The sequence below is a fragment of the Candoia aspera genome, chromosome 5, assembly GCF_035149785.1.
Source record: "Candoia aspera isolate rCanAsp1 chromosome 5, rCanAsp1.hap2, whole genome shotgun sequence".
NCBI classification, from domain to species: Eukaryota; Metazoa; Chordata; class Lepidosauria; order Squamata; family Boidae; genus Candoia; species Candoia aspera.
In genome coordinates, this window is record NC_086157.1 from 10,792,229 (window position 1) to 10,809,548 (window position 17,320).

Sequence of the window (17,320 nt, forward strand, 5' to 3'; positions counted from 1 at the left end):
CAAATCTCCCACTGTCTCCTTTACAGCCTGAGAAGCTAGGGAGGATCCCTTCTGAGCCTCTTACCCTGCCCACTATCAAGCTGCAAGCTGTGCCCTCTCTTAGCTGACCATTCCCCAGTCAGCATTCATCTCTCAAGGTCTTTCCCACATACTGTTACGAGGACCCCACCTTGCATTGTGCCTTCTTCTGTGTGATGGCCCTGAACTATTACAGTTTTCACCCACTTTTTTATGGTGTATGACAAGGCTAGGCTAATCCTAGGTTGATACTCTTCTCACATCTTTAATTTTCCATTTGAATGCCATTACCTTATCCAGTTAGCAGACTTGTTAACCACTTTGCATTTTGAGAACTACCTCTTGTTGAGTCATCTTAGAAGTTTCTGTCTTAATATCTTTCCATATACTGCATGATATGAAATCTTCCAGGATAGACCTTCTGTTTATAGGCCTATCTGAGTGGGTCTCTTGTATTCCCTTTTTTATACACACAAATATGTGGAAGAAGGTATGTTATAATATATATTATATAATATATACCAATAGTAACAATAGTAGAGAAAATGAGATCTGCAAATCCAGCAATAAGCCTCCAATTTTAAAGTTATATTCTTTGGAAAGTAATCATGTTCTCCTTTTAAATAAATGCAGACCTTTATTGTTCTATTTCAGCCTTCCTGATTCCAGATGTAGTGGGAATGTATCTCCCATTGTTGTAATTAAATCAGCATGGCCAGTGGCTCCAAACTGCAGTCCCAGCTGGATACTACTAGGTTGGAGAAGGCAGATTTCTTCATTGAATAGGCTGACCAACCCCCAAAGACTTGTTCAAGGATAACAATATATCAAATCCATTATGTTGATTAAAATAATTGATCATCCTACTTCAAACATTTTTGGCAATGAAACCTTGTGTGATGAACGCCTACCCAAGTTTCCAACCAGACTCACACAAGAAGCTTATGGATATCTGATTTATTACTGGATAGTATGCAAGTTCAAGAGCAAAGCTGAGAATGGCAAAAGCGCAGGCCTTTCAAACAATTAAAGCTTAAACAGTTCCAATCCCACCCCACAGAGTCAGAAAGAGTCCACTCCCCGCAGCCTGCAGGTGTTCCTAATGGTTCCTGCTGGTCTTTGGGAAAGTGTCCTTGAACAGGCAAGATAACCCAGATAGACATTCCGAAGTGTCTACATCAGTGCCTGATACAAAAAACAAGAGCAGCCTCCTCCCAAACAGTAACACGTGTCAACACCAGCATGGCATGGGAACTAGTTACGATGTTCACAGGAACATTGAAAGAGGAACCATGACACCTTGAAGCTGAGAGGCAAAAGATACGGCTGTTGTGTTCTTCCTTGTTCTTGCACGCGTGGCTTTTTGCTTTAGCAATATGTTCTAGAATGCTTTTCTTGGAGTCTAAGAAGCTGTGATAGAAAATACGTTGGACCAAACATAATTGAGAACTTGCACCCTATCCTTACCTGTTCTTCTTGTGTCGCATTTTTATGTTTGGCTATTCTCTACTGACCGCATGACAAAAGGCAGACCCCCAAGACAGCAAGCATTTTTCTTGGGTAACTTAGGACTGTGCCAGTATGAAGGCCAAGCGTTATCTAGAGTACGCTTCTGACCAATCTGGGGCAAAAAGGTAGAGAAACAGAAATGAAGGAGGAGAAGAAGACCTAGGCCTGCTCCTTGTGGTGATTTGGAGGAAGATGGCTAACGCTGTGGCTCAATTCTTAATCCCAGACACAGCCAGACAACCGTTAATTATGTGGTCATTCAACTGACTTTTTGGAATACAAAAGGGGAAATATAAAATGTTCTCTGAGCAGTGGTTCTAAAACAAAAGAGAGAAAGAGGAATAATAGAGGCAAGTTATTACAGCCATGTGCTCAACTTCCTATAGAAAGGGCTCATCCAGGGTTAAGAGTGAAGTTGTTCCGCCTGAATGGCCCCTCCGTTCCAGTTGCCCCAGCTTGTTCTTTGTAAGACTCATTGAAATAGATGGACTCGTTTCGGGCCTGAGCTCAGGAAGAAGCCGAGGCATCCTTAGATGTTCCAGGGAGTTCAGCAGATTTATGCTTTGGGCAAACATGTCATAGTTCGCTCTGCAAGCCTCAGTCAGGGATCATCTCATACGCTGACAAATGTAATATTTTACATGTGTCGTTTCTTCTCCTTTTTCACTGTAATGAGTTGACATTTACCCACTGCTTGTAAATATGAATAGTGGCATACAGACATGCTGTTTCCCCCTCGCCTGACTTGCCACGCTTGAACTCTGCTGTGGATATGGAGGGCTATGCTTCCAAAATCTTTGTGGTAGATTAGTTCAGCCTGGAGCTGAGTGCTGTCTTGTTAGGAAAGTCTAGGACATGCATTCCTCAGTTTTATAATGGCATAGTAGCTTGCTGCAGATACGAGTAATCTTATTTGGAAGATACAAGTTGAGCTATCTGTCTTGGGTGAACTTATAGGGGCTTCTCTTTCTGGTCCAGACCTTGTGTTTGACTGGGCTGTGAACCCATCTTCGGGGCCCTCGCTTCCATCCTTGGCTGGCGTGGGTCCTCCTCCATGAATGTTCGCCTGTTTTCATCTTGCAATATTGAAAGGCATGCTTAGCCATAGAAGTGGACTTTAAATACTGCCAAAATTGCACTTTTCATTGGGAAAAAGTGTTGTCATTTATTACAAAGATGTGCATCTCTTGATGGTTTCATCTAATCAGTGCCAATCATGTTTTTGATAATTAATTCCCTTACATCAGAGAGGCGTGTGTAAAGAAAGCCACTACTTATTCTACCAATAATGGTAGCCAACCGCATTTTCACGTAGCTTGCGAAGTCAGGCTGTTTGACTTGATTGTGGCTCAGTGGGTCATGAGACCCCAGAAAGTGAGTTGATTTCATTTTCATATTTCAGATAACCATGGATGAGCATTCATGGCATGCAGCCATACCTGTGAATTTAAGGAGGCTGTGTTGCTTAAGGATTTGCAGAAAAGGGGTTTGGGTAACCAAGGCCTGATAATCACTGAAAGGAAATAACTTTATAAAGCAGATGACATTGGGTGCAGATGATTAAATGTTCCCAAATTTTTTTTAAAAATCGCTGCACATTGCAAAATGTGTAGAAACAGATTTACCACTCCATTTGTTTTTCAGCTCTTTCCCTGTACTTTATAGCTTGAGGTTTGTTAATATTCCCAGCCATTATCCTCAGTTTCTAAATACGTCATTAAAACTCTTTGCAGCCTTGCTTCTTTTCCTTTTTTGTGCTGAAACCCCCTTACTTTTCTTTTTCCAGCCATTTTTATGTCACCAACCCTTTCTTCTCATCCCACCCCCTAATCTGATATCAACATTTTGGGCAAACTGGTTGCCCATTCCACCATAGCCATTAACAGTACAGGAAGAGAATCATGATAGACTTTCAGGGACATGGGATTGGTTCCAGAAAGATGGGAAATCGAATTTCTGCCCTAAGAATATACTGAATTTCCCTACTGAGACATGATTAGCTGGCAGCCCTAATGTAGTACAGGCTTAGATTAAATGTAGCTACGGTCTGTAAGGCAAAACCAAGCTATAATAGTGCTAATAACAACGAAGCTCAAAAAGTCCTCACTCTTGCTTTATTGTTCTTCCTAGAGAGCCAGACAGATGAAAAATCAGAGAGCTGCAATAATGGTAAGTATTGCCTGCAACATCTTGATTACGAAGCTAATAATAATCACAGCTAATCTTCATTTTCAGTGTTTGTATTAGGCTACCTCTTAAAGGTTCATCCAGAGTATAATGAGAACCACTGGGCTGAAAGTATGAATTCAAATGTATTCATTGCTCTAAATTACTTAAATTGTTAAAATGCAGTATTTCTGAAAAGCAGAATAATTTCTTAGAATCTTTTAAATGTCTGGATTTCTGAATCTCATGAATGCTTATGCCAGAATGTATTTGCTAGCATTTAAGGTACCAGAAGAAAATGTTCTTCATTGTTTTCATTTAAATGCTATTAAGCTGTTTGCTTACCCTTGAGAAAAGTTAGGATAACTCAAGAGACAAAATGTACAGTCCTTACTATAATTTTGCAAACCACATATTCATTAAACTCAGTACCTGTAAGGTGTTATTATAGACTACATGTGTTTTGGTGCCTCCGTGTTAATAGATGATCATGATGATGATTTTATCCCATCGTGTGTGTGTGTGTGTGTGTGTGTGCAAACTCAACGGTGAATATACCTAATGCTCCTTCCTCCTCCTATTTTCCCCACAACAACAACCTTGTGAAGCGGGTTGGGCTGAGAGGGAGGGACTGGCCCAAGGCCACTGAGCCCGCTTTCATGCCTAAGGTGGGGCTAGAACTCTCCTACCACACCTGCTTGGCTCTTGGACTGAGAGAGAGGGACTGGCCCAAGGCCACCCAGCTGGCTTTCATGCCTAAGGTGGAACTCACAGACTCCTGGTTTCTAGGCTAGCACCTTCACCCCAACACCAGACTGGCTCTAATAGTCCAGCCATAGAACTGCATGGAAAATATGGAACTTTTACATTAAACTCATCAGGGATCTGGGATGCAATTTCTGATTGACCTGATGAACTGATGCAATCTGTTAACAAATAACCCTTTGCAAAGTGAAATGAATGTGGCATTTGTATTTCTGCTGTATTTTCAGCAAGGAGCGACTCAGACTTTTTAAAAAATATCGCTTGCTGTCCTGTTAATGTTTTTATTCCATTTAAGATTTCTCTGTTTGATTAGCCTTATGAGCATTAGAGGAGGCTGATCAGCAAGATTGATGCACCAAATGATACGATGCCGCTGATAGCTCCAATTTCTCCTTTTTCTATTGTATGGTCAAGACATAATTTGTTATTGCACAATACAATATACCTCTAAATACATTTCTTGTAAAAGAAAGACCAGCTGTAGGTTTTACTCTGCTGCGTTCCGTTGTTTTGAGCTTTAGATCTTGAAATACACTATGGCAACATTCCTTTTGTATATGCACTGCAGATAGTGTTCAACATCTGCCATTTTGTTGTGTTATCTTGCTATACATAATTCAACGAAATCGCTTTCTGCTATCCTTATTGATTCTGCTTTTCAGGTACTTGTGTTTTTTTACTACTTGTGCCATAGGTAAAATGTGTTAGTTATCAATATTATACTGAACAGATCAAGCTCTAATGATAGTTTACATGTGAGTAGCTTTGAAAAAGTTTATTTTTTCATTCTAGGTCTGTTGAAGTCATTCAAAAATTAATCCACTGTAAACTGAAATAGCCTTGATGGAGATTTGATTTAGTGTTTTAAGTATCCTGTAAGGGCAGTAAAGAGACTGTAGATTCTGCCATCGTTGCTAGAATTGTAGGTGCCAGATTAGGAGTGGACAGACCCAGGTTCAAGTCCATCCTCAGCCATGAAAGCCTACCAGGTGACTTTGGGCCAGTCATCTTTCTCAGCCCCGCCTGCTCCACAGGATTACTGCTTTGGGAAGTCTTGGAGAAGGAGGTGCTGGGTTAGCCTTCTGAGCTTCTGGGTGAAAGTACTGTACTGTACTGTAAGTAAAAACATAAATATGTGGTGAGCAGAAGCTGGCGATCACAAAATATAGTTGCAGAATTAGGTGGGTCTGTAGAAAACAATGTACTTTGTGGACCGTAACCGAACTGCCCTATCGTGGGGAAGTGCAAAAAGATTGTACGATACAGCAACTATCACAACCCAAGGTCTAGTGGCTTGCTGCAGAGAGGGTAGGAGGTATGGAATGTAAATCTTTCCCCTTATTTTCTGTCATGTTGCCTTCTGTTTTTCATTTTTCTTCCATGTTGATGGCAACTTATGCATATTTATTATGGCTTTTGAAGGAACCAGGGGTCCTAACAGTTTTTGGAGCCACAGATACCCCTGACATGCCCTGATTTTTTTTTTGATAGCTACCAGAATATCACTAAAAGCACTCTCTATGGTTTGCCAGGGTACCTCTCGCAGTGAGCGTACGTATCGAGGAGTACTTCTGCTCTTCCGCCATCCTCCCATATTGCGCTGCCTCTTTTTTCAGCATTCAGTGCCCGAACCCTTACTTGAGACCTTACTTTCTGTAGTGTATTTCCTAACTGAATCTCTGCATATTTCTTTTACTGAAAACATAACAACTTTTAGTATGGTGGTTGCCTAAAAATCCTCTTTGGGGAGCTGGTTTTTGTGGACTGTGCCTTTCTAGTGAATTGGGTTTTGCCAAAGACCAAGTGTTGGCATAAACATTTGTGGACACATGGAGGGGTATGGCCAGGTTTGGCTTACTGCTCATGGACAGTTGGCAGTCTGCATGGAGCTGCTACACAGCTTGACTGTAATGCTTCTTAGATGTTCCATCTTCATTAAAGTGCCACGAGGTGCCTGCAGAATTGGGTGACTCTCTCTAAAGTTTTCCTTGGCTAGTCTTTTTCTTCAGTTGGGGTTGCCCAGTACCATTAATTACCGGAGTTGCTGTTGACATCTCATGTTTGTGAGCACAACAGAGTGCTTTTTGTATCACAGCTCATTGCTTTGTTGTCTGCCGGTTTCTCCTGGGCTGAGAGTATTCATTTTGGTAAAAACAAGGCGGCTTTGGCTTCAGTACCTCTGGGAATGAGACCGAAGATTTTATTTGGCAGGTTGAGCCTCGCAGTACTGTATTGCAGGGTTTGACATGGCAGATGCTGCAGCCTGAATAGATATTCCCAAACTAGACAGCCAATCGCTTAATTTGAGGAAGGAGATGGCTCTGCAGTTGGCTTGAAAAAATAAATATTTACTTTTAAGCTAACTGGGTTGGGTTCTGAAGGACGTGCGTTTTTATGCTGGTTATTTATGAATTTCTGATGTTCTGAAGAGCATCAATAAATACAGTTTTGAACCTTCTCAGGATTGCTTCCTCAGTTGGTTGTGGAAATTAGTTCTGTTTTCCTTTTACTCTCTCAGGAAATGTTACATAACTCCAGGACAAAAGAAATCAGTATATGAAATTCAACTCTGCCAGGCTACAAGGGCCTCTTCCCCAATTTTTTCTTAGATCCGCCTCTCCTTGATATCTGGTGGGGCTAGAGCTGGCAAGGCTGGAAACAAGGTATCTGAGATTAGATTACATTAACCACCAGGAGGCACCACATGACTTGTTTCATCCTATTGGGACTCATCACATTTGGTAGCCAGATCTTATTCTGTGGGGTTCAGACCCTCTACCAGGAATTGTACTCATGGACTGTTGTACTTTAGATAATTATAGTGCATTAGCTTTAGGAGACGCGGTGGCGCTGCGGGTTAAACCGCTGAGCTGTCGATCAGAAGGTCGGCGGTTCGAAACCGCGCGGCGGGGTGAGCTCCCGTTGCTAGTCCCAGCTCCTGCTCACCTAGCGGTTCGAAAACATGCAAATGTGAGTAGATCAATAGGTACCGCTTCGGCGGGAAGGTAACGGCGTTCCGTGAGTCATGCTGGCCACATGACCCGGAAGTGTCTATGACAACGCCGGCTCCAAGGCTTAGAAACGGAGATGAGCACCGCCCCCTAGAGTCGGATTCGACTGGACTTTACGTCAAGGGAAACCTTTACCTTTTTAGCTTTAGGAGATCCATGTTTTTCAGTCCTCCTTCTCTTAAGTTCTCAGAGCAGAGACGTTACATTATGTCATGTCCCCATATACGCAGTTCAAACTGTGTAGGTGCCTGCTTCATCCAAAGCCAAGAAATGAATGGGAAGGAGTCCATCACCTCATAAAGGCAAGTGTCAGTCCCACTAGGTAGACCAGACTAAGTAATCAACTTCACAAGAAGGCTAAAACTACTTTTATTGAGAGTGGCTATAATAACAGAATCTTGTAAGTCTGATTGTGCTGCACCTCTTCCGCTTTCTTATATTCCAGTGAATCAGGGAGGCATTTGCCAAAGCTGCTTCCAAATGTTATCTCACTATGCTGGACTTAAAAAATATTTCAGCCCGTTTGACTAGGTAACAGTTCCTACATATTTCTGTCAAGGTCATCTTCCTTACTCTCTAAAGCTGGAGAAAGAGGCATAAGATTTAAAAACTGGGAAGATAGGAATATGACCCGATTCCTACATCCTGCTATAACTGATCTTCATCATTAGACTTCCTTTAGGTCTCCAGTAAAAGTAACTTCTCTAACTGAACCTTGTCCTTGGCTTGTCTGTTAGCTTCCATCTGCAGGTTCGAGTTCCTAAAGAGAGGAAGATGTATTGCCATGCCCTGAGTGAACCTCAGACAATGCCTCACCTTTTCTCCTAACCCAATGAGACAATTCCTGTCTCCAGCCATGTAATCACCCATGGCTCTCCAGGTTCAGCTGCAACCTGAAGATGTCTTTGAGGTAGACCAGACTAGGAAACCAAAGTCATGTAAGCCAATACTATTTCTATTGTCAAGATATAGTGACAGAATCTTGCATCTCTGAAAGCGCTTTTCCCCTCCATCCCTTTATTTTTGTGAGAACCAGGTAGAGTCTTGTCTGAGACTGTAATGCACAGAAGGAATAACCTTGAGGCACAGGAGGAAGAGCCACAACCAAGTCAGTGGTCAGATAAAAGAAATCCAAGTCTAGGGCAGGAATGTAATTTGAGAAAGCATCTCAAACATGACCCTCCCTAGTTCTTAGGAAGATAAGGGAGGGAGGGAGGGAGGGAGGGGAGCAGTGACTTGCAAGATTCTATTACTATAGCCTCACAATAAAAGAAGTATTTGCTTGTGTGTCTTTGGTTTCCAAGTTTGGTATACCTTGGTGGGGTGACAGAGGCATTTCCTTGGGTTACATTTCTCTCCTGGACTCAGGCCTCTTTTATCTGGCCATTGCCTTGGTAGCAGCTCTTCCTTCTGTCTCTCAAGGCCATTCCCTCTTCCCTCTACAAGATAATAGTGCATTATTTTAACTGAGTCTCTTGGGCCTTCCTGCCTAAAGTTACTAAACACCCAGCTTCCACTTTTCCTCTGATCTTTTCTTTGTTGGTTCCTCTGGCTTTCACTTACCATCGCCTCTATTTTTCTTCAGTATTTTCTATCTTCTACTTAATTATTCCTCACTCCATAATTTTACTGTACTCTTTATCACCTCAGTGTTTGCTGCCTGGGCCCTTTAGCTTTCCTGCCACTAAGCCAACTTTGTACTCTGGTTTGCAGTTTCAGTCTCCATGTCTGCTTTTGGCTTCCCAAGACTGTGGAGATTTTCTCTAGCCATCTGCAAGCTTTTAAAATCCTTTGCTTCCTCACAGAAACTTCATTGTTTGCCAGTGTAATACTGTTGATGTTTTCCTATGCTACTGTAGGAATATTGGTGCAAAATCTATGGAACTAGAATGGCTCAGCTGTTCAGTAAAAAGGGCCAACTCTAGGGACATCCATGGTGGGGGAGAGGTCAGTGTGGTGCCCACAACTACATGATTGGAGTTCTGCCCCTTTTTACATGCCCATCATGCAAACTCCCTGGCTAACTCTTTGAAAATAACCTTAAGTATAAAGGAAGGAAAAGTCTTTTGAGAAAAACTATGTCTAAAGAATAAAAGTTAATAATACAGTATATCAGTTAATAGCAATAGCATTTTTTATGTGGCTATCTGTAAGAGATGCTCCTTGAGAAGTTTATACAGTGAAGAATAAACTACAATATTCGAATGCCCTTCATGGTTTAAAATTCTACATTGTCTTAGCACTGGTAAGTAATGATTGAAAAATACTTCAGGAACTTATTGCTATGCCAAAAATAAGTGGTATTTGCTTCTGAATAAATCTTCAGAGTATATTTTCAAATCTTCATTTATGACCTTTCTATACCACCTAATAGTGGTTCCTAGAACTGAAGTTAAATCTGTGAAACAAAACATAGTAAAATGTAACAGCTAAAAACTTAAAACAGCTGTAGATAAATATTAGAGGAAGAGCAAAAGACCAAGACAAAAAAGAGCAAAGATCAGAAAAGCATGAGCATGATTTTTTAAACCTGAAAAATTTAAAAGGTGGTGATGATGATGATACGGAGGAGGATGACGACAACAAGGCAGCAACTCTGAGAAGTGAATCTGGAGCTCCATCACTGCAATGTACTTTTAGTGGCCATCCATATTAGCTAATTTGATTGGGGGAGTGGGGGAAAGAAAAAAATCTCTGATATTAGAGGGGGCCTATAGGGGCAGAGATACCCTTCAAGTCCAGCCCTCAAATACTGGCATTCTTTGCTGTGTCTTTAATGTTAAATGTAACTGAAATCAGGTAGCGATCCACATCTGCATTCTAGGAAAGGCCTATCAGAAGTTCACACTTCAGGAAACGAGTTTGCTTGAATAGATTTTGAATTAATGCATCTGACCAAGGCTAAGCCTGTGACTCATTTGATAGGATTTTTGAGAACAAGACGTCCACTTCAGCATGTTCCAGCAGGTTGCCATTAGACAACAATTTGTCTGATTTGTTGGCGCCAGAATTCCACATAAAGATCCTAGATAGTATTATAAAATATGTCAGAATCCAAAAAGTTGAAGTCGTATCCTTGGCTACTGTTGGCCAAAATGTATCATCTTGCTGGCTTTCTCAGTGCAGTTCTCTCTGTATCCTGTGTCATGCTTTGATGTTGGAACCATAGTTGAGAAACTGAAATTCATTTAGTCATGACTATGGAGCAAAGTCCTTTCCGCTTCCTTGCTTTGATCCTCAACTTTTCCAAGCCAGACAATAAACTTGGTCAAATTGTAGATAGTCACTGTGAAGTCTTCTTGAAGCTACGTTGGCATGGTTTCCTCAAAATGTTCAAGAGAGCTTAATTTATACTGACAATTACAAGTGCGTGTCTTATTCAAATAATTCAAAATAACTTTGTACTGTAAGTCATTTGTTCACCAGGAAAAGAAGCTTAATGTCAGATGAATGTGTGTGCCTTTCTGGCCTAAAATGTTAAGCTGAACAGATTTAATGTGACATTTGCATGGTGGATTATTTCCCAAGTCAAGCTATAGGCGGAAATGCCTTTTAGAAACCTTAATTGTTGGCAGCAGATTTTAGAAGAATAATTATATTCAGTAAATTTTATGTATAATGATTGTCTTCTGTTAGATAGCATCCTTCTGATGTTCTTTACTGATGTCCAATACCAGTCCTCTAGTGTGGGCTGGTAAAGCATGCTGCTTGAGAGGGAAGGCACTAATACCTAGATAGTGTAGGAACTTTTTAAAGAAATCTCCAGCTCCAGCACGATGGGTACATTTGAGAGCATCTGAGAGCATCTGCCATGATGATGATGTATTTCAAGCAGCTAAGTATTTTGGGTTGTACCAATCGAAGCGAATATTTGTAGCTCAGGGTTGAACTGTGGAGTCCTTGGTGCTCTCTGAGCCTTGTTGTTTTCTTGCAGACATTTCAAGAACATCTGCAAGAAAACAACAAGGCTCAGAGAGCACCAAGGACTCCATATTTTGAGTTGGCGCTGTAAACTTCTTATGAATTATGAGAACTTCTCATGAACTATAATCCCCATATATGATGAGGAGTAACATTACTGGCACTTTTACATTTCAAAAAAATTCTTGTTTTTATATTTTTATCCTAGGGATTCTGCATGCCTTTTTTCTCAACATGCGATGACTGTGTTTCTCAGATACCTGTCTTCAGGAGTTTAAAGTTAGGGTAGATAGAATCACGTTGAAAGGAAACACTTGTCTCTTGCTGGAAGAGGGAGTGTGCTTTCTCTTTGTCCTCAGTTTGTTACAATTGTACATTTCCCTCTACTAATTACTGAATTGAGTAATTATTGTCAAATAAGCCTCAAGCACTCCCCTTCTTTTCTAACATGATTTCCCTCTGCAACTGCTTCTCTATTACAGTTATAATTGGCTTAGAATTAAAAACCACACTATAAACTGGTTTCAGATTCTGTTTTTATGGGAAGAGTCAAGCATTTTTTTCTGCTTGGATATCACAGCAAATTGCTTCTAACACCAGATGGGAATCAGGATCTGTTCACCCTCCTGCAAACCACTGTTTGGAGTATTGAGGTGAGCCACTGATCTCATTGAGGCATTGTACTAAGCCAGGAATACATGTTAATTGTATGTACAGTAGATGATGGTGGTGGTGATGTTACAATTCTTTTCAGGCTAAGGGTGGCATTGTGCCAATGAATGCACAATTGATAAGGGCAGCAGTCCTGAAAAAAGCAATTACAGAATCTAAATTTGATTTCATTTTCAGAAAGAATTGATTTAACTACTTTCTGTCTGGGCAGATTAAATAATAACATCATACCAGCCACTTCTATGCTGCTGGGGGTGATGGCTTCTCCACTCCCACCCAACCCACGTTATACAGTGATTTAATGCAGGGGTTGGGACCCTGATGCCCTCCAGATATTTTGAACTACAGTACCCATAAGTCCCTTATCTTGAGCCATGCTTGCTGGGGCTGAAGTCAAAACATCTGGAGTGTATCAGGCATTTTTTTTTTAAATCGGTTCAATCTTGTCCTATTCTTGGAGACTGCCCAGACAAGTCCCTGCAGGTTTCTTGGCAAGGTTTTTCAGAAGTGGTTTGCCCTTGCCTCCTTCTTAGAGCCAAGAGAGAGTGACTGGCAGAAGATCATCCAGCTGGCTTTGTGCCTAAGTTGGGACTAGAATTCATGGTCTCCTGGTTTCTAACCTGATGCCTTAACCACTACACCAAACTGGCTCTCTATCAGGACATTTACCCTTGACTTAATAACAAACTTTAAGGCATTGCTTGTCATCTTAAAGCTTTGCAATCAGTTAAAAACGAATCACTCCATCATTATAACTGATGGTTAAGTGCAAACGTGTTCAGAGAATATGGATGATGTGACATTTTAGAAGCAACACCCTCCTCCATATTTTCTGCTTACACAATCAATTTTTGACAGCTCAGGAAGCAGAACTGCACATGGTTCGTTAAAGCTGTTGCTGTGGTTAATAAAATTGCAGTCTGCCATATATTGATTAATTTTTAAATTTTGGATTAAAAAAATCCATCTCATCCACAGATACAGTTTTGTAGGCTTAATGCAAAGCCTGGAAAAATAAAATAAACAGAATAGTTGCATATAGTCTGTCCCATTCAAAGCCTGCCTTTAAAAGCAAAGATTGCTAATCAGATTATTACCACGTTGTTTCTAGCCTAGTCACTCTCAAAGACACCTTGGGACAAAAAAGTAAAGGAATGCATGAAATATAAGTGGTAATGCTTCTCTCCATTGAAAAGGGTGACTTAAAATAGAGTCTGTGAGAAATTCATGATATCCTAACCATCTAACAGCTAGAATCTCAGGAGATTGCAAGATTTTGTTATCCCCTCTCCAAACTGTGTGAGATTTTGGCATTTTCATTCAAACTTTCAGGCAAAAACACTCATTAGATTTTGGCCATTTATTTTTTCTTAATTGACTTTTCTGTAAACCTTTGCCGTCATCTGGCTTTTGTCCAGATCTCGCAGCTCTAACAATACTGTCCTTGCTGTCAAGACATTTGAGTTGACAAATGTGCTACAGAATCAAGTCAACATGAGACATGTCCCTTCTTAGAGGACTTATCTTCCTATGAAGGAAGACTTCAGAAACCAAAAAAGATCTAGAATCTGCACCAAGAACTGCAGGCCGGGAGAAGTTGTCGCTTGAGGTCTAGGACCTTCACCCGTAGACTTAACCAAGAGTTCTTTGAATCCCCTCCCAGCCTCCAGGAGTGATGGTGCCTCTGGGCAGAGAATCAGGAAGCTGAGAAGCACAGAGGTGCACACCTGCAAGGAAACGATCATTAGGAGTAGACCTGGGACAGGTAGTCCTTGTTCCAGAGTAAACCTATATGCTAGATAGAGTAGATGCAGTTGAATTGTGTGGAGGGTTTAGGTTCCCAAACCCTAGGATAAAGCTCACCGTTTGGAAGTCACCTGATGCTGGAAACACCACAAACGCTTTGTATGTTTCTGTGACGTCCATCTTGTACTACAGGTCTGATACCTTGGACTCGGATGCAGTTGGCACTTTAGCTCTTTTTTGGGCCCCTCTGGATGCTGGTTGGTTTGACATTTGGCTGTGACTAAACCACACTTTTGCTCTGTCCTCATATTGCAGTTACATAAAAGGAAGACGTTAGCCAGTACACCTCATCTACCTTCCATCTGTAGTGCTTCTTTGATGGAGACAAGGCAGCATCTCCAAGAATATGCCTCTGGGGCTCAGGCCAATGAAAATTATGTGCAGGTTATGTGCTGGCTTTTCATTTGGATTTCAGTACTGAGCAGGTGGACTATATTTATTTATTTGTGGCATTCTTGCATGTAGCAGCCATAAGCTCTGGGAAATCTAGTTTTACTCCAAGATGTTATTCCATATTTGATAAGTTCAATATGCGTATTCAGAAAAGACACGTATCATTGACTGTTTGGGCTACTTCAGGGAAACATTGAAATGTTCTGATATGCTTTGTGTTATTATTAAACTTCCTTGTATGTAGAATCAAGCACAGTGGCAAGAAAGCAGATTCAAATTCTTCCTGATGCCCTGTGTCTTTTGGTGTAAAGAAGGTGTAGTTTTGATTGATGAGGTACATTTGGACGGAGGGAGAACTATAGCCTGTGAGGCTTTCGACCTCAGAGGTCTTCTGAAATGCGTTCTTTGCAATTGTCAGTGTTGTGTCCTTTTCCTGAACTCCGATCTACCTTCACACCATTAAAGTGTGAATATAAACCAAGGTCTAGTGGGTTAAGATAATGATCATGCCATTATGCTGTCAGGCTTGGAGTGTCAGGAACCCTTCACAACATGTTATCTTGAGATCCTTCTCTTGTTTGGCTCTGGTTAATCCCAGAGACTGTTTAATTCACATTAGAATGGGATGCATAACGGGTTGGGGCAGATGATGAACCATGAGGGCCAAAGTTTCCCTTTAAAAAAAAAAGTGGGAAACTGTTTTTTTTTTTTAACATTAACACTCTCTTCACTTTTTGTATCAGGAAATTACTAATAGCAGAGAATGCAAACCTGTTAATTACAACTCCTTTTCTGTACTGTTTGCTCACAGCTCCTTACATCATACTGGCTCCCAGCACTCTAGTTTGCAAATCAGAAGTCAGCTTTAGTAATGTGTACTTCCTTCTATAGGACGAAATACTTTGTTGGCTGTAATCATGGCCAAAAATGTAATGCTAAACCATAAATTAAAGAATGTGTTCTGAAATTAGCTTTTGGCGGTACAAAACACGGTTTTGGGGGATCCAGCATTACACCCTATAAATCTTCAATCTTTGACACCCATTCTTTTTAATTCCTGTAATGTAAATCACAGTATTGTGTGTCAAATTTGTTCCCAAGAAGTAGGACCACCCAACTGACTTAGACACATGGACTTAAGCAGGCAGTAGAAATGTTGCCATCTTTCGTGAACTGTGGTGGATTCCTTTGCTCTCCCCCAACCCTTGTCTTCTTTCATCATTTACATTTTTCACAACAAAAAGCCACAGTCCTGTTTTGAAGACTGGTGGCAGTGCTGCTTCCCTAGATTGGGATTTTTACAAAGCATCCAGGGAAAAGCATCTTTTTCTCCAACCCGATGTCATGAGTAAGGATGGCGAGCAGGGGGCTCCCATCCAGGCTGTTAAGCACATGCGTAGCACTGAGGAATTAGGTAGCCATTCCAAGAGACACCGATCGGGCCCGCCTTAACCTTTGGGGTTTATATGTCTGGGTTTTTCCCACGCTTCTTCAGTTTGTTAGGATTCCCTGTTATGTAGCAACAATAAAACACTAGAGACCTGTTCCTTGTCTCAGCGTGGTTCCTGGCTGTTAGGACACCCCAGATGGTTAATGTGAGCTAAGCATGTATTAGTATGGTTGTTTCAAGGTGTTTATGATAAAACAAAACTGGTGAATTGAAAGGACAGATATTTAAAAGCTGCAAGGAGTCGGTTGGTCAATGATTTCTTAAATGAAAGTTGAATTTCACAGCTGGGCTAAGAGACCAAGCAATAAGTTGGGAAGCCTCATGTGTGGACCTGTCCTGTGCCACAAACAATAGTAGGTAGGCTTTAGGGAAGTAATTCTCTTATACCCAGTCCATCATCTCTAGCATGGAGCAATAATATTGACAAATCTTAGAGAACTGCAGAATATATATTCATACATACGTACATGTGTAAATACTTCGCATGCCTTCTTAGTTCTTATATACCTGTTGGAAATCAACATGCTCTGTAATCAAGATCTGCACATAATTTTCCCACCTACCCAGGAACCCAAACAGCAACCAAAGCAGCCACCATTCTCCTGCCTCATGTACTTAGAAGTCTTATTTGAAGAATGGCGTTAAAGTACAGCTCATTGGCATAGTCTGTTTGGAAGTTAAAATTTACTTAGGCTTTTGTTGTTGTTGTTGTTTGCTCTGCCCAGGATTTGTTTTATAGGGCAATAACACCATCTTGGTATAATGGGACAGTTTCTAGAGGGAAAGACCACACTGGTCTTTTGCAGCAAAACAACCAGCAAAGAGTTTACAAACATACCTGTTACAACATAAGCGTTTGCAAGCTAGAGTCCTCTCAACCAGTTGCAGGAGACATGCTGCGGTTACCCCTTGTTGGTAGATGTGGGATTCTAGGACAAGGAGGCAGATGAGAAAAGCATTTGGGACTTGTATCTTTCTCCTCCCCCCATGGCCATCCCATGGAAAGAATCCTGATGGCTTTTTATCTGCTAATAGCGTGAGCTGATCAGTATATTAGCGGGTTACTACCATAAGCTGCCCTGAAATGAATTTAGCCCTGAAACATGGGATAGAAATAATTGGAAGACATAATAAATGAAAAGCAATGCTTGATTATGATGTATTGAGCTTTTGTTTCTCTGCTAATAAAAATAGAAGACTTCGTTACTATAGTTTGAATAGAAAACCCTGCTTTTTAAAGAAAGGAAATGAAGTTATGACAGAAAACAAACTTGGGTGCTCTTTCACAATCCTATCAACCAGTGGGCTACCTGAAATCGAATATCTGGCTGTCTTGTTCATTAGCAGTAGTTTTTAGGTGTGGTGTTCTTGCTATATGTATGTGTCTCCTCTCCAGGGAGAAGTCTGTAGATTTTTCCTTGTTTTGGCCTGAATGTGTATTTTCTAAAAGATAGGGATTTTTAAAATATAAAAGGTGATGGATATCTTGGAAGTCCCCTTTTCTGGAGCTCTGATATCTTGGTTACTGTATAGGTCTCCAAAGGACCCATTTTAATAAGCGATAAGACTAGATGGTCTGTCCATTTCCTCCACCCCTCTGATTCGGGAG

At 41.0% G+C, this 17,320-nt stretch overlaps 1 protein-coding gene across 1 annotated transcript in view; it reads left to right on the forward strand.

The window, feature by feature from the left end:
* Positions 1-17,320, forward strand: part of GTF2F2 (general transcription factor IIF subunit 2) — an 86,535-nt gene that overhangs the window by 26,263 nt on the left and 42,952 nt on the right. Inside the window, exon 5 of the mRNA XM_063304579.1 lies at positions 3,658-3,696. Within this exon, the coding sequence (XP_063160649.1) occupies positions 3,658-3,696 (39 nt within the window). The remainder of the gene's footprint in view (positions 1-3,657; positions 3,697-17,320) is intronic.